Raw genomic sequence first — 24660 nt, 5'->3', positions numbered from 1 at the left:
ACACTGGCTACACTTCACCTTTTCCTGACGTAGCCATTACACACTTGGGGTTGGATATGAGCAATACTGTTCAGAGGTGTAGTGAAAGACTTATGAATCTTACCAAACATCTTGCTGTACTGCCCATTATTACTGTATACACATGACAGTAAGTCTAATAATGGACTCCAGAGCTTATCATTGACAGCCTACATAGGTAATTAAAAATAGCTTCCAGACATAAAAGTTGCTTTATGTAACAATTAGATTTTACTTAAGCATTCACGAAAAAGCACTAGAAGAGAAAAATATTTTTTTTCTTTTATTTGGGATTTAGATGAACAATGTTTACAGTATTATGTGGGAAAAATGCAAACTTAGTTTTTAATAATAAACTTCTCTAAATAACACTGTTACAGTTTGATTTGGCATGATTTCAAGGACAAATAAAAACTGTTCTTTTGCTTCTGTATAATATCTGACACATCATTGGGATGGGTATCATTTTAGATATCTATTAGATGAGCCCTGTTATACTACACTAAATTTACTAAAGTAGAGTCTATGAAAAAATATTCATTTTTCTTCACAAGAGTAATCATACTCACTACAGTGGAATTACAAATACATATAAAGTTTTCAGAAGTGATCTGTTAAATAAATAAGCAGTTTACCGGGGTAAATATTTTGTAATGCCTAGGTAACATACCATACGTTAAACGTTCCGTCAGTTCCAAAATCCTGGAAATATAACACACCATTCGTTAAACGTTCCGTCAGTTCCAAAATCCTGGAAATATGCTGAGATGGAACATCGGGAAAACAAACTTACTAGTCCTATAGGCACCAGAGGCAGATGATGGTTCAAACAGAAAGGAAAGAGAAGGCAGTATTTTAATGGTATTAACAAATCCTTACCTAATGGCTGCCCTGCAATGATCCTGGCATTCTCTCCTGCCACCGCGGCCCTCGCGTGCCTCTCGCTCATGTACTGTACGAAGGCATAGCCTTTGTGCACCGAGCAGCCCACGATCTTCCCGTACTTCGCAAAGATTGCTTCGATGTCACCTTTTTTGACAATAGCTGTGTTCAGATTACCGATGAAGACTCTGGAGTTGATGGACTTTGGGTCGTTCTTATTGGTGACATTGCTGGTCTGTGTTTTGCCAGTCATGGTTGGATCACTTGGCTTTAAATCTTAAATAAAGAACAAAGAGAATTATGTTTCTAAGCATACAGTTACCCTGACTTGTGACGATTTTTTCCAGCAATAGTTCACTTTTAATTTTTCACTTTGGTTGAATCTTAACTCAGAAGAATCAAAATATCAATAAAATCAACATAGCACTTTTTAAAATACTGCTCCAAAGTAAAATTTAAACTTCTTATTTTTATAGATGTGGAATATACCAATACATCACTTAATATAATGCTGTGATAGCAGAGCTTTACTGTAATCATATGTGGATTTCTGCTTAGAAATTCAATATTGACTTTTTAAGCACTTAGCCATCTAGAAACTGCAAAGCAAGGGAATGAATCATTATCTACTGTCAAAGAAACGAACATTCAAGGCCATGTAGAGAGCAAACTCTTAAAATGAAAAACAACTCTGCTTTTGTTTGGTGTCAGTTAGAGCACATTTCTCACCAGTTAAATATCGCTGTGAGGTGTGCAAGGCAGGTAACATGCAATTCTTTACTGCAATCAATATGTTTCTATCAGAACAATTTTCCCTGTAAATTCAGTACAAAAAAAGAAGTGAGAAAAGACAGCAGCTTATGTTCTGAGAATTAAAAAGTAGAAAAATAAACCACTTTAACTCTAGGAACACAGACTTTCTTGCTTCTTTGCTCTTTTATCTGAGGTCACAAGTAGAAATGCATCCTGGTAAATCTCTGATGGGAATAACCACATTATTTCTGGTAAAGATCTGGTAAAAGAAGAGGAAAAACCCCAACATATCTTGTGTTCATCTAGCCTCACTCCTCTGAAGTGCATGTGATTTTCATAATTTGTATGCAAATTCCACCTGCTAGCGAGTGTCTATATTTACATTAATTTACTTAGATGGGAATGAAATAAAAGAATTGTCCCACATCTGCACTGGGTTATCTTTAGCTTTAGTGGACCACAGAGATGTCAAAAATATGCATAGCTTTAAGTAGAGAAAACTTATTTTGTAAGCAAAAGGTCATTTAGGTAGCAGTCAAATATAGGCCATGCCTTACAGCCAAGAACTTTGTTACTATTTTTTAACCTGTTCATACTTTTGATTAGATCAGAGTAATAGCTCAGGCAAGAAAAGAATCCAGTTATATACTTTTCACAGTTAAAACTCAGTTCATTCCTCAGAATGAAAAGGTATAATAACTTCTATTCCAACATCTAAATTGGAAGTTTTTTATTTTAAATCAGTAGCTACCATACATGAAGGTCGAAAAAGGAACCATCGTCACTGAACTCTGCAGAATACCTGCTGAACAAAACAGCCACAGTCGCAACCATCAGCACTTTGACTGACTCCATCCCTGAGGATCCAAACCCCGACCTTCCAGCCAAGAACATACAACAGAAATGTATGGGCAGTCCTCCTAAGTCTCAGCAAACAGCCTGTTTTATTAAACGAATATATGCAGCAGAGCTGCCAGTCAAATAGCTTTCACTTGATTGACAACTCAGAATGGCAACTTTATGTTACAGCATTTAGAGAAAGCACTGAAGAACATAAGAGAAAAGGTGTTTTCCTCTAAGTTTATGTATTTTTAAATACATTGTGGAAACATAATGTAGTGTACACATGCACACATCCTGGAAAACCAGGAAAACTGCCTTCAACACAAACCTCTGACCTTTAGCATGACAAATTCAATACTGTATATTTCTAGATTGCTGTGCAGATTGTGCATGTTTGAAGTCATGTCTGTATATAGCTAACCTGAATATTGTGAACATTAAAAGTAGTATGCTTAGTACTGTAATATTATCAAGACAAACTATTTACAAAATATAATGCACACTAAGATCCATTTTGGCATAAAGTACGCTGCTGATGTTTTCTAAGACCCAAGAATTTTAACTCTATCTTAGATACACCTGTACTGCACAGGAGTCAAAATGACAATAACACAGCCATGTTAGCTTAAAGAGCTCTACTGACCCAAACCAAAGTAGTATGGCAGAGTAACAAGGTATAAAAATAATAAGGTTTGTGGAGTTGCTTATGAGCAGGGAATAACTAGTGTCCCCTGTGCTGCTGAGTTGCACACTTCAAATACCACTCTATTGGGAAAACTTACCATGGAGAGTATTGTGTTAATCTTTGTGAAGATCCAGGGAAAAAAAAAAAAAGCTGTATCTGTTCTTATACAATTCTTAGCATCTTCTTGATACTATATACATTTATTGAGCATGTAGCTGAAATTATTTGACTAAACACATAGAGGTAGTTTATCACAAGTATGACTGGCTTAGAAAGCAGTAGCCTGGACAGGTACACCTGGCTCTTTCAATACACTTCTTCATGACTCTTCAGCAAGATGCTTTTAGTGCCTCTGTTTCCACTTTTTAATCTTCAGACCAGCATTTTTTTTGACTAAGTGCTATGTCTCAGTGGTTTTTTTACATAACTTCTAACACAACAATATGACCTCAGTTGGAATGTTTAAGCATGACCAACAGACCATTAAAAAAATCCACGGAGAAAAAAATCTACAGAAAATCTGCCAGAAGTCAAGATTCCCATGAAAATTATATGCAATGAAACACTTGATTTATTACCACCAATGTTTTCTATGACACACATTACCACCACAACGTTTTCTAAACACTCTACTACACTGTATTTCCTCTGTTGTTTAGCTATTTAACAAGGGATTTGGTGAACTATTGTTATTTCATAAAAATCCTCATTTTTGCCCAGTTTCTCTACATACTAATTTAAATAGACTTTGAATAGGACATTGAATATTTCTCCGTTGTAGTTCTTTGCAATGCAAATTTACAATATTTTTATAACACAAAGAAAAGTAGTTGTCTGGTGGGTTCTCTCATATTCAAATGAGCAGTCAGGAAAACGTGCAGCAGAAATTCAAAGGGTGAGAATAATACTAACATGAATGATTGAGATTTGATTGCCTTGCTGATCACAATACAACTGTGAATATTTCATAAAAATCAAAGATCCGTGGGATCTCCATTACAATGTGAAAGAATTTATGGCAACTTCTACACCTCACTTTCAATATATATTTGTGAATACTGAATTATATTCTCTGGGCTATCAGTAAAATCACAAACATTGTACCTCATACAAATGCAGAAATAAATGAAACAGTGAGAGAAACATATCTGAAATAATCTAATTTCCTTGCAGCCTTTAATAAGGTATCTTGCTAATTTCCTATTATTGAAGTGATCCTTTCTGGTAATAAATACCTCATATATGCCAAGCATATCTTTTAAACAATGCTTTACAAATAACATTTAGTTGTCAGTGCACTTCATATTTATTTATTCAATGTAATTCATTACATGCAGCATTGTCCTATGTAGTAGGTGGTTTAATTATTCTACCAAGTAACTAATTTGCCTTGCTATAGTTAAAAAAAAGTTCTAAATTAGGCCATTTCTTTTAATACATAGATCTCTAAAATTCTTTCTTAAACATCAACATTTCTAATATGTCAAACTGGAATGAAAATGCAAGTTACTAAAAATGAGATTCCTATCATCCAGGATGTACAAGTGAAAAGTTTAAACCAGGCAAAATGAAGTGCAAAAGAGGGGAGTAGAATTTAAGTCTTGGCTTCCTTCACTTTTCCGGCATTTTCTGACAAAGTTTGTCTGAGCACCAGCAGGACAATACATTGCTTTGTAGCTGTGAAACTCATCATCTTTCCATAAGATGCAAATGTGAAGGCACAGCTCCACGTCACAGCTGTTTCCCCTCTGGGGCTGTGCCTGGCACCAAATGAAGACAACAATCCCTTTCCAGTTGTGCCATGGCCCAGTGCAGGGAAAACACAGAACTAGAAGCAGACAGAAAGGGAACAACTTGTCAAACTCTACATACCAATAACTCCCAAGCTTTTCTTTTATGGAGCAGTTGTCAAGGCACGATCATAAAAGTCCTGTTAAACTTCTGCTCCCTGCGCTGCTTTATGAGGTTTCACAATGATTCCTCATACAGGAAATGCAAAATTTGCCTTTGAACTGGCAGAAATTTGGTCAAACTGCAAGAAAAATTTAAAGATATATAGAAGTTTGAGGATCTAAATTAAAGGATTATAAAAGCAACTCACGTTAGCATTTTCCCAGTTGTACAGCTGTTTCTTATTTTAAAATGCTGAGAGGAACTCATAAAATCTAAGTAAAATTTCTTGTAAATACTGAAATATTGTCTCTGGAGTTGTCCTTATGCATTTTCCTATGCTGAATTAACCAACAAGAGTAACCTGTAACAACTCTAACATAATTAAAAAATCAGATAAATCTCTTTAGAAGAGTAGAGAATATTTATATTGATGGCTTGGGTTTTCTCTCTTATTATTTCTCTCTTTTTTATTTTTTCCTAAGATCTATACCTAATTTTGCTTTAAAAAATTGTCTTCATTAAGTTTAGTTTCAGGAGTTTCTATGTATTTTTATTCTTTCATCTTGGACCTATTTCTTTCCTTTCAACAATAAAACCTTTTAACTAAATAGAGAAAAGTCTACAGATTTGAATAAACTAAGATTACTTGCAGTGTCTTTAGGAAAAAATACGGTCTATTGAAGAAAAACTGAATTAACAAAATTGAAAATCTTTAAGGAATAAAAATCCTCTGAAAATGAAATAAAACTGTGTTAATTTTATAGAGACATCAAACTTTTAAGTATTTATATTATTTTACAAAGGAAACAAGAAAAATATCAAACTCACTTTCATTTACCTTGTCCCAACTCACCCTCCCCCCCCCCCAAAAAAAAAATTAATTTTGAGATCATGTTAAGAGCTGGGCCAATTAGTAATCAACAGTCTGTATTAGATTTGGGTGATAACAAAAGAGTAGTTCTGTGGAGAAACATTTTTAAATATGAAAATTACCATCACTGACAGGTTACTCTAAGCACCATTACATTCCAAATCTTAATTTTTGATATTTATTATAAGATGCTTGCACACCAAGATTCATAGTGCACATTTGATTATTGCAAATGTGATTATTATCTCCTTCTTCAAAAGATAAAGCTCTTAACAGACACAGGATTGAACACTCATGTTTGTTTCCACAATGAGATCCACAGTAGTAAGTATAGACTGTGAGAAATTAATTGCTGGGATATTTGGGGGCCAAGCTGAACATTCTGGCAAAAAATCAAACATCATAGTATTGGTCTTTAGATAGAAAAAAAGCAGCACTCTGTGATGTGATCAGTCTCTGGCCCAAAACACCTAGGGTTTTGCTCTTTTCAGCATTTCTCTGCCCTTCTGCTATCCAACCTCAGTTAAAAGCTGAACTTTTGTCAATATCAAGGTTCAATTGTTGCTTTAATAGCTGAGATTTTCTGTGATGTGCTGTGTTTGAGCTTAAAGAATCAATAATTATTAAAATTTATATCAAGAAAAAAAGATTAGGCCATAATATATTTTCTCTACCTTTCAATTACCTTTTAGAAACAGTGATGACATTAATATTTTTATAGTGTTGCAGAAAAATTTTTGATATTTAAGCATTTGAAATATCCTTCTGTGCATCAAATGTCCTACAACATAGATTTATCTTGTATTGGTACTTTATTGGTATTTCATGGAGAAAAGTCAATATTTCTATTAAGTGCTTTAATAAGCAGTCATTAAAAGTATTTTATCTCTGTTAAAACACTACTTGACAAAACCTCTATAAAATTTATCAAATCTGGAAACATGACTATTGGATATATCATTATGGCAGTGAGAAATGGGAAGGAGGGAAGAGAGGACAGAAAGTTACCAGATAAAATATATTTTGTCTTGGAGAAATTCTTTCTTCTTTATGTCTTAGATTCATTTTTATTGAATTACTATATCTAGGTCACAGAAACAAAGAAAAAAAATTATTCATAAGATGCTTATGTTAATGTTAAATGCTAAATTCACATGAAAATATTCTGGGCTTTTCCAGTCATCATTGAAGTCAAAGAATATGCTTCCTCTTTCTCTCTCTCTCTCTCTCTCTCTCTCTCTCTCTCTCAAAGATATCCTGCCTTTTTATTTATTTGTTTGTTTGTTTGTTTATTTTTATATGGTTTAGCTTTTTGCTCCCTTTCAGTTACTTTAAAGAAGGTGTTGACACATTGTGTCTGTAACACAGACAATGCTCCTTTCATGCTGGCATTTCTGGAGCTGCATAAATGACAATATGCATGAATATGCTGCATCTTGTAGAAAATGAAGGACTGAAAGATAGAATGATACAGCAGAACTCACTTCATCTTTTGATGTCACTCTTCTCAAAGAGAAATACTGTCTTCGTGGAAGGTGAATAAAACACATCTACTTGAACAAAATTAAAATAACTGGGGATTAATAGTAACATAAAAACGAAAATAAGCACTTTCAAGGATATATTATTTTACATTAGTTGTTTAAGCTTTTGGAACACTAAGGGGCGAAAGTGCACTCTGTCCTAGGAGTAGCATCACCTGCAAGGTTTAGGAGGAAAAAGTAAAATGTCTCTACAGATGGATGAATTTGCAGCTTTTTATTGTCTTGCACTAACTCAGGGTACTGGAACCTTCTCCCACCCAAATGGGCTGGAGCAAATGGAACCCGTCAGCACAAAAAAATAGGGATTTTTCCTCCTAGTCACATGCTTTTTTTCTCAAGATGTAGAAAATAACCCTGTAAAGGTTAGAAAATAACCCTGTAACGAAATACATTTCTCTAGTAAAATATTTAATGAGTACTCAGGTATGGGCCTCTTTCCTCTATCGTATTTAAACCCTATAAAATACAAGAATTTATTTATATGGTATGAAATGCAACTCTGGTGGCTAGGTTAAAAAGTAATCATGATAGCACATAGCAGTATAATTGTGCAAACAATACAGTGAAGTCAGGAGAAAAATAAATTAGAAACATAATAATTATTTAGAATTTGAAGTGGATTTTAAATTGGAATAAAGATAATGCATTATCTAACTGTGTAATTTATTAAAGAGATACACACTTCAAGAGAATATTTAAGAGATTTGGACACTGAAGTCACTTAGCAGATCCCATAATGGGACCTCTGCTACTGTACTGCAGGTAATACTTCATTTTTCAAAATGTCTCTAGGAGACAGAGCACAGTTTGGACATTTTTGATATTAATTAGTAAATTAATTACTAATTTTAATTTTCAGTTAAAACAATGTGTTAAATTTGATACTTTTCTTTAACATGTCTTCTTTGGATCCGTGTGCTGGATATGTCTATCCAGGAAATGATAATGGTAATTTTTTTATTGGGATGCATTGTTTTTACGTGCTGTCAGACAGGTTCTTGGAGAAAGAAATTAACAAGTTTGGGGTCTTTGGTTTGTTTTTTTAAGTGAAAGGCAAACTTGCCTTCACTTCCAATATTTTGACCAGATCTATTTGTAGCCAGCCATCTCATCTCTTTTAAGTTATCATTTATCATTTATGCAGCAAGCTATTTTAATCTCAAATCACTCATTCCTGCTGAATTTTTAATAATTTTTAAGGCATTTCTGACTTTCTATGGTGGTCTAAATCTGTTTTCAGTCTTTAGTTTTGGGTGCAGTGGCAGTAAAATCTGCCAGACTGCTGTCTTTCTCTTCACTTGGTTACTTCGTGATACTATGGATCACCTAAAAAAAATCGTAGCTATATTTGCTGTCATGTGTTATTTCCAGCTAATCTTGTGTTCAGTAGAAAGGCTTGGTGTCATTTGGCACTGTTCCTCCCTCTGTGTTTGTGCTTTCTCTTCAGCTTCATATCACTGTGAGGATTAAATGAGCCTTGGCAAGTAAGACAGTCTCCTACTATTATTTTTTATATTTCTAACCTTCTTAATAAACTCCATCAATTTTATTTGCCCTAAAGGGAGTTTACAGTCACAATGTACAACATCTTCTGAAATTTTAATTAATGAATTGTTTTAATGATTTAGAATCTAAAGCTATTCTTTAAAACTGGCTGCAATAAGGGTGCCAATATCATGGCTGGATATTTCCCCAACACCACAGCTCTTACTTCAATCCTTCTCTGTTAAGTACTAAGCTGTTTTTAAGACATATGACATTAAACATAGCAAAGCTGTTATGAATAATTTTTTCAAATTATTCTTAAGGGAAGATTATTTTGGAAAATTTGCATGCATTTTAAAAGAAAAATCTGATATTTACTGCTCATGAAAATGCTATAATCAGCTCATAGGTAGACTAGTTTTGTGCTATCAGAGTCTTTGGCAAAACTTTTGATAGTATTATTTTGACTAGCATTTCCCTCCCTTATGTTTTCTCTATTATTTTATAAGAGTTTGAAATTTGATTTGAGGAATGTCATGGTCTAGGATGTTGAATACCAAACAAGAAGTCAAGAGCTTCCAAATTGTAATCCTAGCTCTGGTACAGACTTGATAAGAGACCTTGTGCAAGTCACTTAATATCTCCACCTTGTCCTCTTTCTCTGGAAACTGGCAATAATACTGACGATATTCCAGCTCAGTGGGTTGTTGCATGAATGGAATTTAAAAATGCAAAACACCAGAAAAATGCTGCAGCTCTAGGAAATGTAATAGAAAATACACAGTTTAATTGAAAATATAAGAGTTTGTTTTGAGGATTAGTGGTATTCTTGTTTTTCTGATTTTTGTATATTTCTAAGTATTTTGTATTAATGGATATTTCTTACATTTTAACCCCCATACTAGTTGATTTAAAAAAAGTATTTGATCTTTCATAATAGTGAGAGGTATTTAAGAATACTTGAATTTCAAAATCAGAGTGAAATTGGAATCACATTGTTTGTTGTATTCACTCCATAATGGCCCTCTCACAATCGTGTCTTGGGGATGTGTGCCAGATGACCACACTGTGCATCTGACTTACAGGAAGACAAGCCATTACTGACAACAAAGTAATTCTGATATTTGAACCTGCCAGTAACTTTCCCAAGTTTATTATGCAGTAAATCACTGGCATAATGTGCTTTTGGCTTTTCTATTTCATTTTTCCCTTGTTTATTCAGCCTGGATAGATTTTTGTAGTGGTTGGGTGTAACTGCATCTTTAAAATTAAATCACATCTGCAGACAACATCTGGTAGGCTGCCACATCCCTGCATAACCATGCTTTTATTCTTTAGCCTGTACAGCACATTCTGAGTCAGGAACCCAAGGTAATATGCTACCATTCACCACAAAACAGCTGAATGCTTTTTTAGTCTATCTACAAAGTCTGTTCTGTCTTTTCACACCCTAAATCTCATGTGCATATATCAAAGTTTAAAATTACAAAGGTAGTCAAGAAACAAGAAATCTCTCACCACTGAGGGTATACAACAAGACATCTGGTATTTTTTTCCTTGATAAACTTTAGTGAAATGTGTGAAATCAATGTGAAAATGTGATTTTGAAATGCAAAGCATGAAAATGGGATTTTCCATGTAGGATAATGAGAATTTCCATCACCTATACATACAATAAGGAAAAAGAAAAACTCATAAGAAAATATGAATATGTATGTAATGATGATTTTGTTAGTCTTAAGTCTTGTATTTGGATCTGATTAAGCTCTTTGTTCCATCACAATCATTCAACCACATGCAAAGTTCTTACATACTAGATCCACAGACTCTCCTTGGCATTTCATAAAAACAAATTCAAAGCTATCTCTGAAACAATTTTTCTTCTATCATCTGAGCATAAAGGCATCTGAAATTTAATTGCAATTTGGATTCTGAAACTTACTTAATGTTCTGAAGTAGTGTTTTCAAGATTTAGTGGCTTGACATATATAGAATGTTTAAGCCTGCCCCAATGCATACATTAACATGACTTGCCTACAGAATATTTCAGTAATTTTCCTCTGTTGTGAATATTAAGGACGCAAAATCAAATTTCAGTACCTTTCTCAGTGTTTTAACAGATAGTTCAATATTTAGGACTTTCTCTGGTACAATGGAAAGTTTCCTTCAATTTTATATTGCTGAAAATTAGAATTTGCAGTCTTGGTCTCCTGAGTCTGCTTCTTTTTTAGCAATCATGGTTGCATGGCTGCTTCAGACTCTTAGTTCTGTATCTCCCTCCCTAGACTATCTTCAAGAGCATTTGACATTTACTTTGTAATTAAATCTGTGTGAATATTCATGCCAAAGCTTTAGTAGCTACTTTTAATAAAAAATAAATTAATATTTGTCTGTTTGTTTTTCAGTTACATACTAAGACATGGAAATTAAATGAAAATTAGTATAACAATATTTTCATTATTACCAAGAGATGGCAAAGCCTGCAGTTCCTCCATTGTGCCCCATAGCACATAAAAGTTCTGCTAGATAGCCTAAGAAATATGTTAAAAGCAATGTGTTCAATACTGTGTACCATTGAGAGCCCATGAAATACTATTTTAACTTTTCTTTCTAAAATAAATTGTATATACCCACAAAAAGTCTTGTCTGCTCCCTCTTTAACTTTTTGCAAAAAACCACATAAAATTGTATGAATTTTTTTCCAATATTTTTACAGTTTTATAGTCTCAGCAATAACTTTCGGCTGCAGCAAATAGATACAAGTAAGACTTTAATTTAGTTTGACACAGTAACAATTCTTAGTGAAGCTGTGATTTTACTCTAGCACACATCTGATTCCCAAACACAATGATTGTAGTTCCTACTGAGCTAATTATTTTATTTATTTAATGCTCTTTTAGAGACTTCTTTAAACAAACACCATAAAATAGGAATATACCAAAGATGGTCCACGAAAAAGATTACCCAAACATCAATCAGCCAGATTAAGGTGGACTTTTTAATGTAAACCATACAAACTCAGAGGTTAGTGTAGCATTTCTAGTAAAATATTTGGGCAAACTGTGATTTTCCAGGACAGTGTCTAATTATTTTATTTCAGCAGGTAACTCAGCCTCTGGGATCCAAATCTGTGTACATTTAAATGTTCTATAATTTAGTGCTGGCTGTATATTCCTGGGCTAGGTTAATCCTTGGCAAAGAGCTCAGAAAATAAATCAATTTCTATTCGGATAGAAGTCTAAAGTGTCACGCTCTTTCTGTGTACTGAATTCTTGTATTATAAATGTCATCACCATGCCTCTGTAACACCTGTCTCATATATTCTCTGCTTCTCCCCATGCTTCAATCCCTTCACACTATTTCTTATTCGAGGCCACTGTATTTTTCCTATGCTTCCCCAGCCTTCCTGCCAATTTTCTTCCTCCTTGAACCTGAAGGAGCAACACTGGTATGTTGGTTGTCACACAGCTTTTATATGTGTTTTTTTCTTTCTTAATGTGCTACATTAAAAAAGAACCCAGGGTCTTTCACCTCCATAGAAATTTTAAAGACTACAAAAGAATTATTCTAGTAACACTAAGTATGCAAGACATGGGGTTTTGCCTTTGTTTTCACACTGTATGTATATATGGAAAAGAGCATAAACAAGGAAAATATTTCCACTAAATTTTCAAATTGCAAAGTGTATTAGGGTTTATTTTAGAAACCTCAGTAGCAATCATAAAAATCAAAAATGTTTAACATAAATATAATTCATTTTATGTCTCCTGTATCACAGAAAATTGGAAAAATTTGAGTATAAAGAAACCTCCCTATGAATCTTACATTTAAATAATTTATATTATTGATTATACTTGATCTCCAGCATCATGCTGTAGAGCTGTAAAATATCTAATAGGAGTGCAGTAAAAGTGGTCAGAGCAGATAACTTAGAATGAATAATTTATCTCTCAAATTTTCTACCCTTTAAAGATTTTTCTATAGCTCACGCTGTCATAATACCTAATCTCTGGTCTAATGGATTATATTATTAGAAGTATTCATTATTAAAGTAACTCAGCTTTAAGCTACAATATAGCTTTCATTTTTTAATTGAGACAGAAAAATATGTGTTTTGCTACTGCTTTTATAATATCCCCTTGAAGTGAATCTGAACAGGTGCACATTAAGTTTTGATATTCAACAGCTTACAATGAGTTAGGATTTTTTTCTTGTAAATTAAAATCAGTTGTGAACAGCTATTTTGTAGCACTTTCATTTCAACATTAAATATTTTGAATATATTTTAAACATAATTTTATCTAGTTTACATAGATTTACTTTTATCTAGTATATTCAATGTTGTCATTTGCTTCCAATTGACTCTTGGTCTGTTTCTTCCACCAAATTTGCTCAGGGAGCTTGCAAATAAACATACAAAAACACTCACACCAGTGAAACTTGTCTATTCAGAGCTGAAATACAAAAAGACCAAAGCAGCAGGCAAAGCTAATAATGAGTATGTATGAAATCTGTGGAAGAATGTTGCTTGTATTTTTTCACTTGGCTTGAGTTATCAGCTTTGGCAGCTCAAATTGATTATTTTCAATCTGTATTATCTTATCATCACAACTAATTAAAAGATGTGATGCTGTATGCACTTAACTTGGTCTTGTCAACAAATATTAATTATTTTGCAACTAAAATATACTCAGCAGGGAATACACTTGTCTTTTAACATGCAAGTCTCAGTTCCACAATCACTTTACTTACCACAGTCCTGGATTTCCAATAGTATTTTTAGTTATTCTAATGTAACTATGCATTCTTATAGTCAATTCGGAAAAAAAGCAAAACAACAACAACAAAAAATTCTTACTAAAGAGCACCTTATTGCTTTTCAAAAGTGCGTAACTGCTTTGATAGAAACACAACATAATTTCCTACATATCTCATTTGTGCAGCTGAGAACTGTCAAATAAGGAAGAGTGAGCTGGAGTTGAGTAACATGTCATCATCTTTGTGTCATTTAAAATAGACTTTTCTGATTTTTTTACCCAAGCTTGCCAATTTATGTAAGAGTTGCTTCTAAAATGATCTGAATTATGTGTATATTTATAACAAAAAGATATTGATTCAATGTTTTTTACTATTCTATTATTATATTCTTCATTGTAGAAAGAAGCTAGAATTCTTAAGGGAAAGGCATTCGAGGAAATGGTTGCTAGTCCCTTCTTTCTTTCACTTCAATCAACATGTGACTTTCACACTTATCTTTGATATTTACATAAGGGAACTAAGTGCCATCATCTTCTATAAGAGAAAAAGTACCTTCATAATGGAAAATATTGTCATGATTAGGAGAAAGATCTGGATGAAATTTTGCCACAGAGGTATTTCTCTCTCAAAAGTGATTTCCTTAGATGTTTCTGGTAGTTTTTATTGAGCTATTTCTTTTCTGTCAACTCCTCTAAAGTGTATAATAAAAAAGAGTGTAAAGAAATGCATTTAAGAAAGAGTGGAAAATTGCAGTAATCTCTAGTTTTTGTATATGGGTAATCTGAAGATAACAATTTACTATTTGGTGCATTTTTCTCCTTTCTGAATATTTGGAAAGTTCTCAAAACAACCCATCCATTCTGAAAGGCTAAAGTTCTTTCAGAAATTGAGATTTTTGTCCAAGATGAATTAGGAGTTCTGTGTGCACACATCTTCAGAACAGCAACAAATTATGTAGATCTGCACCATTTCTTGCTTTCCTCCTGTAGCAGTATACTAGAGATCTGTGAAATGCTTGACTAATTTTGAAGGTAAGGTGTAGACTGCAGCATCTAACAACAGTAAAGATGTCTGACACAATAAAAACCTTGTTCTCCTGTTGTTTGTTGCTGTATGATCTATAAATCCTCAGTCAGGTAATTCACACATTTGGACTGCTTGACATGAGTATGAAAAGGTACATTAGTCTACATGAAAGTATGACTAAAACAGGCAGTCTTGTTGCAAAAGCAGATATTTGAAACTTCTCATAAGTAACATTTGTTTTGCAAAGCATAAATAATCAGACAGGTTTCTTCACAGTTCTCTGTCTACCAAGACAATCCCTTCAAGGAGTTCTTCAGAAAAATGGGAAGATACCTAACATAAGGTTGCCAATCTATTCAAACTTTTGATGGTGGAATTTGTTATGAAATGTAGAGTGAACTTTTTCATAAAGCATCAATGACAAAACTATGCCATATATGTAATAAAACTCTTATCCTGCTTCATGGTGTTAGTGCTGCCATAAATATTTTCACAGCCTTTGCCTTCATCCTACACTTCAGTAAGAAAAGAATGAAGAAAGATATCCACAGAGTCATAATTTTCAGTAACCAAAGCTTTGTCCAAAGATAGAAAAGTATATTTCCATGCCATCTATCTAAACACCTATCCATCTAACTTTTCAGAAAGATTTTGAGACTCTTTTTTTCTATCTCTGTGATAGAAATTCACTAAATGTTTAAGGGGAATTTAAACAATTCTGCTGAGAATCTGAAAATATCAACACACTCTCAAGCAACTCAGCTGTAAGGATTACTAAGAAACTGCTACAAGCTTGGTTAATGATACCAACACACACTTCTTCTCTCTTTATGTTTATGAAGTATGTATACTTTAAAGAGTATACTATAAAAATGTTGAATGCCGAAGTGCTGTTTTGCAATTTTTTTTCCATCTAGTAACATCTAAAGTGTCTTTAGACAATAACAGTTTGCAAATAGAGGTATATTTTTAATTAATCTGAAATTACAGAATCAACTAAATGACATAAAGGATGCTGTAGAATGCCTGTTCCACCTCTTAACAGAATCTGCTCCAGGAAAGCACTGTGGAGAGTAGATTGCTGATTAAATCTAAAAAAGGAAAAATTTCAGATCATTTTAAACCAAAAATACTTTCTTACTATAAAGCCATAGCAACAACCAGAAGGAAATATACTGTTTTGAATAAAAGCTGGAAGACACAATAACACAGGATGATAGATATTTTAAAACATTGGTATATGGTAGAACCCAGTGTGATTTTGGAAATGTCCATTTAAAGTGCTTTTACTTTTATTCTCTCTCCCTTTTTTGTGCTGAAAGAACATGACAAATTTGACATAAAATTAAATGCATCTGCTTGAAATTTTTTGTAGTTTTTTAATGATTATTCCTCATGTGCCAAGTGCCATCACCTCAAAAATATTAACAATTTTGCTTTCACAATCTCTCCTGGTGGGAAGGATGTTTTCTATCTCAGCATAACAACAAATTAACAAATTTCTTGTCTCAAAATATCTCTATAAACACATGGATTCAGCCTTAAGTCCCAATCAACTATTTATACACACATGTAATTCTATTTTAATTATAGCTAAAGTGGTTGACAGAAAGACCTTAATGAGAATAGAGAGCTCCATTATATCTTTCCACAAACCCTCTCTTATGAATATTTTGTTTTACTCTATTGTAATGTCTGCTAATGTTGTCATCAAGATTTTTTTTATTATTTTATCTCAAAGAACGAGTATGTCCACAATGACAGGGCAATTTTAAAAGGATGCACACAATGTTGCTTACACTTGGACAAACCTTATTCCATTCTGGCCTTGTTTCTACATCTTTCAATAACAACAACAACAACAAAACTATAGAAGAGTCTGTTGAATCTTCCCCAACATTTATATAGTTTCTGGTTGCACAGTGTGTGTAGAGGGTATTCCCAGATGCTGTGGATTATATAGCATTTCAAAATAAATTCTGCAGGCACCATACCAATTGGAGGCTTACAGATTGCTGATTGTGAAAAGCCATTAGAAAGTCCAAGTCCATGTGGCAATAATTTGTGACTGAAATAGTGCAGTGAATTATATCCACTGCTTATTTAATTTTGGCTTTTTTCCCTTTTTAACAGCACTCAATATAGCAAAACCCCTTTCTGTCCCCATCATAAACTTTCATGACAGACAAGAGGGAAAAAACCTAAAATGTAAAAAAAATTAGTTTTTTTTTTTAAAAAACCCTAAAATGTAAAAATACCATTTCCTCTTTATCCAGCTTCTCCTGAGTTCCAAGTGAATTATTTTCCTCCCAATATTTCCATTAATGTTTTCACAAAATTCTTGTGACTGCATGAGGCTGATATCACCAAATATGTCATTTAGCAGAAATAAGAAAGACAAAATCCTGAAAATGAGCCCACTACAGCTTGTAACTACAGTGCAGAAGAAAGCTCTAGCAAAATCACTGCATTGTGTCTCACCACTGACATTTTGAGCTCTCATTCCCTCTTTTCTTTTTTTCTCAAGTGGAGCAGGAGGTCTCTGTGAGTCCAAAACCACAGTGTCACCATGGTACCATAAGGAAAAAGGCTGATTTTTATTTATGGTGGGGCAGTCTTCATATGCCCGAAGCTTGTACTGATTTCTATGAGTGCTTAGGATGCTGCCTGGCAAGTATGAAAGAACTAAACACAGACAGACATAACATGTTTAAAAAAAAAATTGATTTAGCAGGATTTCTGGAAGTGACATAAGAATAAAATTTTCATCTCCTGTGTCTGTTCTCCCATTGAATCAGGCAGAATCTCTTTACCTACAGATGTTTTTCCCCTCAGACTGCCACCCTCAGACCCAAGCAAATAAGACAGTTAAGAAGCACAGCAAGGGAATTTGCTGCAGCCCAGCAATGCTTCTTACTGAATTATAAAAACATGTCATTGTCCATCCATGAAACTGTGAAGGCAGTCTGAAACTCAGTAGAACTCATCAGGAGCTACTCTGGTTTCTTTTGTATAAGGTCACCAGAAAAATCTCTGGACTTAAAGCAAGCAACTGCAAAACCATGATATACTCAATCCAAGTTTTGAATCACCAGGGGTCTAATTTTGAATGTAAACAGAACGCCTAATGCAGCGAAGATCAAAATGGCTAAAAATACTGTGGAAAAATAAGATGAGTTTGGGAAAAAAGAATGGATGGAGCAATTTTATTCTCAAGTGTGTGAAAACAAGAAATGACTCTCACAATGAGTTTCTTGGGTGCTGTTTCGCTGGCCAAGAAAAATTTATTTTAATAGACTTAAATGATTCACTTTACATTTATGGTGAGAAATATCACTCACTTGTGAATGTTTATTATGTACAAACAAAATCCTAAATTAGAAAGGTAGTAAGGAAACACTGCTTCATTTATATTAAGAGCATTGTATGCATCTGTGGTTAAGTGAATCAAGTTTTACAAGTCACGGCTTCTATGATTTTTATCTTCCTTGCTGGAGACAGCAATGGAAATAAGAGGCTTCAGAACGAGTGCAGACACAGATATAAAGTAATACCAATCCAGAAATTTTTCTCCCCTCTTCCAGTTCCACTGTGATGCAAGATCATAGAATTACAGAATCACAGAATATCTCGAGTTGGAAGGTACCAAGAAGGATCATTGAGTCCAACTCCTGGTCCTGCACAGGAGCATCCCCCATCATCCCCATGATTTAATATCCTTCTTATATTGTGGCCCTCAAAACTGCCCCCAGGCATCAAGATTAAGAGGAGAGAGCAAAGGGGAAGAGCAGAGTGGGACAATCCCCTTCCTTGCCCAGCTGGCCATGCTGTGCTTGGTGCCCCTAGGACAGGGTTGGCCCTCCTGGCTGCCAGGGCACTGCTGATTCACATTCAACTTGCCATAGACCAGAACCTCCAGATCCCTTTCCCCTGCACTGCTTTCCAGCATCTCATTCCCCACTCTGTCTGCACATCCTGGGTTGCCCATCCCAGGTGCAGAATCCGTCACTTTTCCCTCGTTTAACTTCATACAATTGGTGATTGCCCAGCCCTCTGATTTATTGAGGTCTCTCTGCAGGGCCTCCATCCTTCGAGGGAGTCAACAGCTCCTCCCAGTTTTGTATCTAAACTTGCTCAGTGACCCTCCCAGTCCTGCCTCCAGGTTATTCATGAAGATGTTGAAGAGCACAGGGCCTAAGGTGGAGCCCTGTGGAACCCCACTAGTGACAAATCTCCAGTTTTATGTCACCCCATTCTCTACACCCCTTTGTGTTTGACCTGTGAGCCAGTTGCTCACCCATCACAGGATGGGTTTATCCAGCTGTGAGCTGGATATTTTATCCAAAAGGATTCTGTAGGAGACAGCATTGAAAGCTGTACTGAAATCCAAAAAGATCAACTGGCTTCCCTTGATCAGCTAGGTGGGTTACCTTGTCATAAAAGGAAAAAAGCTTTGACAAGCAGGATTGTCTTCTCTTGCAGCTGTGCTGGTTGTGATTAATGGCTGCAGTGACTTTCAGGCATATTTCTATACCTTCCAGAATAATCTCCATAACTTTCCCAGGCACTGAGGGGAGACTGAGAAGCCTGTAGTTTCTGGGGTCTTCCCTCTTGCTCTTCTTGAAAACTGTTTGCCAGCTTAGAGTCAGTTGGCACCTCTCCAGATTCCCAAGACCCCACAAAAATTGTCAGTACAGGTTTTGCACTGACATCAGGCAGCTCTTTTAGGATTCTTGGATGAATGCCATGAGGACCCACAGATGGAGCAGCAGATCTTGCACAATTTCATTGTCAGCTGAGAGATGATAATTCTTGCAGTCCTGGTCCTCCAGCTCAGGTCACTGAGACACCCTTGGTCTATCATCATGTTGAAGACAGAGGCAAAAAATGAGATAAACATCTCTGCCTTATTTTTGTCCCTATTTGTGAGGTGACCATCCTCACCCTGTACCAGGCAGGTATTTCTACACTGCCTTTTGCCAATAGCATAAGATTATATAATTTATGCAGAAATTTAGGCCAAATTTCTGTCTGAACATTATCTCAATTTATCTTCTTATTTCAAATACAGCAAAATTAGGAGGCTTCTCCTAATTTGCTGGTGGATTTTTGTTTTGAAGAGTTTTTCCTCCTTGTCTAGGTCAAACACAATGGCATTACTTTTTTGAATGTACAAAACTCTGGGTAATATTATGCACCTTGAAAAATCTAGTCCTGAAGCGCCTCAAATTTTGCCACAAAATCAGCATATGATTGTATTCTCTATTGTTTCTGCAACTCTGTTTGTTTAGGCATAATATCAGCATAATATATCTCCCAGAAATATGGCATAAGAATTCACTTAATATAGTGGCCATCACCAGGAAAACTCATGAAGAAATCTGTATGACAAATATGCTTGAAATGCAAAAGAATCCCTCTTTGAACAAATAAGAAAAATATATTGTTTACTGATAATCAAAGGAATGCTGACATCTATCGTGGGCAGTGAATGAAGAGTGATCCTGAGGAAAAATCACTACATGTAATAGGTTAATCCAAACTGTTTGACAAGACACAGCCCAAAGCAGAGCAAATTAGAAATCAAGAGTATAGTGAAAAGTTGCCATTTCCCTGATGATGACCTTACTTTGCAACAAAAAAACCCAACCCCCTCAAAATACCCAGACAAAAAAACAAGTAATTTTTTTTTTGCAAACACACAGTAATAAAACAAATCAATCCATGCTGCTATGCCCAGCACTCTCTCAAAAAACCCAAAACCTTTTTGTCACCCACATGAATAAGTGTAAATCCAAGTATCCAACAAGTATAAACCCATCACACATGCCAGGAGAAAATTGAAAATTTTTGCCCTGGTCTTTTTCTGTGGTAGATCACTGAAGGCACATTTACTTCAAATATTACTGAAGCACTCAGTAATTCCTTATGAAATAGTTGTGTTCTCAGAACTTCTCAATGATGACTGCACTTAACATTTATTCTAGGAGTTTTCTATAGTCATATATAGTTTGTAACTATAAATATTTTTGTCAGCATAAAAAGATGCTTTGAATTTTTGTCTAAGACTGAAGCTGGGCAGGTTTTCTTAAAAGTGATCCTGTTTAAACCTTTTCCTAGGTACCACCATCTCTGACACCCAAGGAAGAGGAATATGAACATTTTTGCAGACCCTGAGATTAGCTCAGTTGATTAGAGTGTGGTACTAAACCCAAGGTCATGGGTTTGATCTTCACTTAAGGGTTGGACTTGATGACCCTTGTGGATTCCTTTCAACTCTGAATACATAGATACTGATGAATATTTGCTGCATATCATCTCTGAAAGAAAATTCTGTACTTCTGAAATCAGCTGAGGTTTTTTTCTTGTTTATATTAATGGTTTTGGAAAGACTAGCTTTTTCAACAGGATTTAAAAGCCATGAAAACTGAAAGAATCCAAGTGTTCTGAGTGGTTTGTTAAAAGTAAATTCCTTCACTATGGAAGGGTCTTTAAATGTTTTGGAATCTCTTGCATGTGTGCCCCCTAAAGTTTGTAAATGTTGGTTGGTTTTGTGATGGGATTTTGTTTGTTTATCTATTTGTTTGTTTTCTCCATAATATGTAGGACTGGGAGCATATTAAGGTGAAAAAATTAAAAAGAATAAACAATATTTTCACATATCATATCATACTGTAAGTTGAAATAAAAAGGAAAAAAGTATTTAAGAAAATATTATTAAAATCTATATGGATTTTGCATTTCTCAGCCAGAGGAGACATAGAAAGATCTAGAGTAATTAAATCTTTCATGTCTTGACCTGTGTATGCTAATAAAGGACAAAATGAACCTGACTTATTTGAAAACACTATCTAGTGGACTTTGAAATGACCCTGATAATTAATAATACAAGCTAAGTAAATTTAGAGTTCACAATAGATGTAAAAAAAAAAAAATCTACAAATTTTATAGTACTTTCACAGAGGGCAGAAGTACTGCACTGAGGTTAGTTGCAGATTTGGGGAATCAACTCACAGAGTAAAAAAAATTATTTAAATCTTCACTCATCTGCCTAAATATCCCAGAGATTCTTTCAGAAGCTCAGCCTATAACTTCTCTCTTTCTCTTCCACCTCTTGTTCCACAGAGGAATAATGGAACATCTGTCCAGCATTTAAAAACAGTGTTCATGAAATATTTTTAGTTAATAATTTTATTTTTAGTTTATTCCTCTGAAAAATTAGTCAGAACCTGAAGGATACTCTTCAGAGATTGTATTTCAGTGTATTGGCAAGAAGAATGTGTTCATTAAATATCAGTGTATTTGGGAGAAGGATATGTTCAGGAAAGTATCAGACAAATTTTCACCACACAGGCTGAAGTTTTACAAACACATGATTATAGGTCTCAAATAAATCCCATCCAATCTGGATAGTACTCAAAATTATTTTCTCCTGAAAAAAGTATAATTGATTTTTTCTAGACTCCAACTTCTTTTTCTAGACTCGTGTCATTGATTGAGTAGCAAAATACAGAAATAATTATTAAAAACTCATATACTCTAGAGCTTATTCTTCTAAAATGGCTAAAAAAAGCAAAGAACAATTAAAGAATACTCTGCAATATGCCTTCTACATATGTGGCCTTCAAAAATCATCAGACAGCTTCTGACATAAATAAATTCAAAATACTGAATAAAGCTGAATTCAGAGGACACTCAAGGCTGAAATGGGTGGTTACATTTAAATTTACATAGCAGAATGAAATACCCCTTATTGATCTGCACCTCTTTGAAAAGAAAGTGGAAAAAATTAAAGATTCCTCATTCATAATTAATATTATTTATAAATTTACCCTGCAAGCAAGGGAAAGTGGAAATTAGGAAAGAATAAAGTATTTGGAAGAAAGTCCAGTTCTTAGTGCAGTTTCACCTCTGAAGTTAGGCTAGATTTACTTATACATACCTTGATGATGAAAACAAGGCTGCTTTTGTATTCCCCAAAATTACAGAAGTCCTAACAGAAAGAACCTCACATTTCATCTGTCCTAAATTTATACTCCAAAAAGGAGAAAATTAAATTCTCCTCTCCCAGTCTTATTGTTTATGTCAGAAAACTAGGAATAATTTGGATTTTAGAATGTCAAAAAAATGAAATAGTGGACACACACATATATTTGTGATAAGCAGTATGGTGCCTGCAAATCTGTAGAAGACCTGCTAGAATGCTTTTATAAAAAATGAATGGAGCAAAAGCTACACTTCTTCATCACAAAAAAATAATCATTTAGACCTCCTAGTAGTGCCTGCTCTGGAGCAATGGGTGCCTGCCTCATGATGTGGTCACAGGGAACCAACAGTGGGACAACGACTGAAACCAGATGATGTGATATTCATTGCTGATGCCCCAATTTCTTTGAGCAACAGGCTGTGGGTTCTTTTCCAAGAGATCCAATTCATAGTCTCTCCTCAGCCTGTGGACCAGAATAGTTGCAGTGCCCTAATCACTGATCTTTGGGGAGGGCTATGTTACCCTGCCCTGCTTTAAACACAGTCTCAGGTTAAGTGTCACAGATGGATATTGCAAGTACTAAATTCTACCTGCAAGAAGCAAGGGGTAATAATAACTTCTGTAGGCTACCACTAAATCCAGTGCATCCATAGATGAATTTGTCTTTGTCAGGAAAAGTAGAAGATCAGTTCTGCTAAATTCAGCTAAGCTGAGTGAAAGCTCACTGCACCAGTAATCCCTGCAATTTCAATGGGACCATGGAGTATGACAGTACTTAAAGTGCAAGCTGTGGGATCTAGCTAAATCACTTAAGTCTAAGAATTATGGCTGAAAAGTGGAGCATAAAAGGGAGGTGAAATAATTTTTTTTTTATTACAACATACAAGTTCCCATGTTGCTATGTGGAGGTATGGCAACAGAAAATCCAGAATAGCCAAAACATAAAGACAATTAATCCAGTATTTTGTTCATAAAAAAGTATCACTACTATTTTACTATTTCAAAACTGAATGAAAACCAGCTTTCTTTTTGTGACCACTGTCCACAAAAAAGCTTTCATAAATATGGGTATGAATGTGTACTGGTCTGAGGATCTGTGATGGTGCTCTGCTCAGATATTGCTCAGGGAACTTGAAGATAGCATCAAACACAACATGATGTGATTGTGGTAGCCAACTAAAAAAGTAAGGTTGGTTACAAACAGCAAACTTGAAGTTACATTCACAAACTACAATAAAAAAATTGGAACAGTTCTGTATCATACATAAACATGAGGAACCAAGCAAAACTGGTCCTTTTGACATGGGTAACTTTAGAGATAAAGACAGAGATGGAATCATCACAACAGCATCTATAAATATAAAAATAAAAACTTCAAAGCCAAAGTAATATGTGATTTATTGCAAATGGGATACCTAGTCAGGACATGTAGTTTAGACATGAATCTGAAAAGAACTGGCAAATTGGTATAACATTCTGTTCTGTGCTGCTTTTATTAGAAGAAACCTTCTGTTGCTTACTTTTAAACAGACATTTAAATCACATTGAATCATAATCATACAACTAGTAGTGCTTATTATTCTGGATAATGTGTTTTAACTCATATTGCAAAAGCTACTCAAGTTTGTGGTTCCTGGCTCTTGCAAAGAATGGAGAAAATTAGCTCACATACTCCCATTTAGAGCAGAAAAGCCAATGTGTTTGAGCAGAAGAAAGACTAACTTGTTTCAGCTATGTCTACCTGTAAATATATACATCTGTTGACACTATAATGAAATAATTTAAAATATTATCTCAAAATCAAAGATCTGGCTAATATACTGAATTAGCATATTTTAAATTTCCCATAGTGTCAATTAAATTGTTATTGGATTACAGCATTAAAGAAAACTAAAATATGGCTACATATAATCTG

At 34.5% G+C, this 24660-nt stretch overlaps 1 protein-coding gene across 7 annotated transcripts in view; it reads right to left on the bottom strand.

Annotated features, from left to right (window-relative positions):
* Positions 1–24660, bottom strand: part of RALYL (RALY RNA binding protein like) — a 376689-nt gene that overhangs the window by 187163 nt on the left and 164866 nt on the right. For 5 of the 7 annotated variants that reach the window (XM_064390447.1, XM_064390438.1, XM_064390465.1 and 2 more), the window contains one exon: positions 898–1176. In XM_064390447.1, the coding sequence (XP_064246517.1) occupies positions 898–1153 (256 nt within the window). In that variant the 5' untranslated portion in view covers positions 1154–1176. Of the gene's footprint in view, positions 1–897; positions 1177–5066; positions 5214–24660 lie in introns of those variants that run through there. The other 2 variants (XM_064390432.1, XM_064390416.1) reach the window with 2 other exon arrangements.

Source organism: Passer domesticus, chromosome 1 (genome assembly GCF_036417665.1).
Source record: "Passer domesticus isolate bPasDom1 chromosome 1, bPasDom1.hap1, whole genome shotgun sequence".
Classification (NCBI taxonomy): Eukaryota; Metazoa; Chordata; class Aves; order Passeriformes; family Passeridae; genus Passer; species Passer domesticus.
The sequence above is the reverse complement of the archived record's forward strand: the minus strand, read 5'-3'. Positions and strand labels throughout refer to the sequence as shown.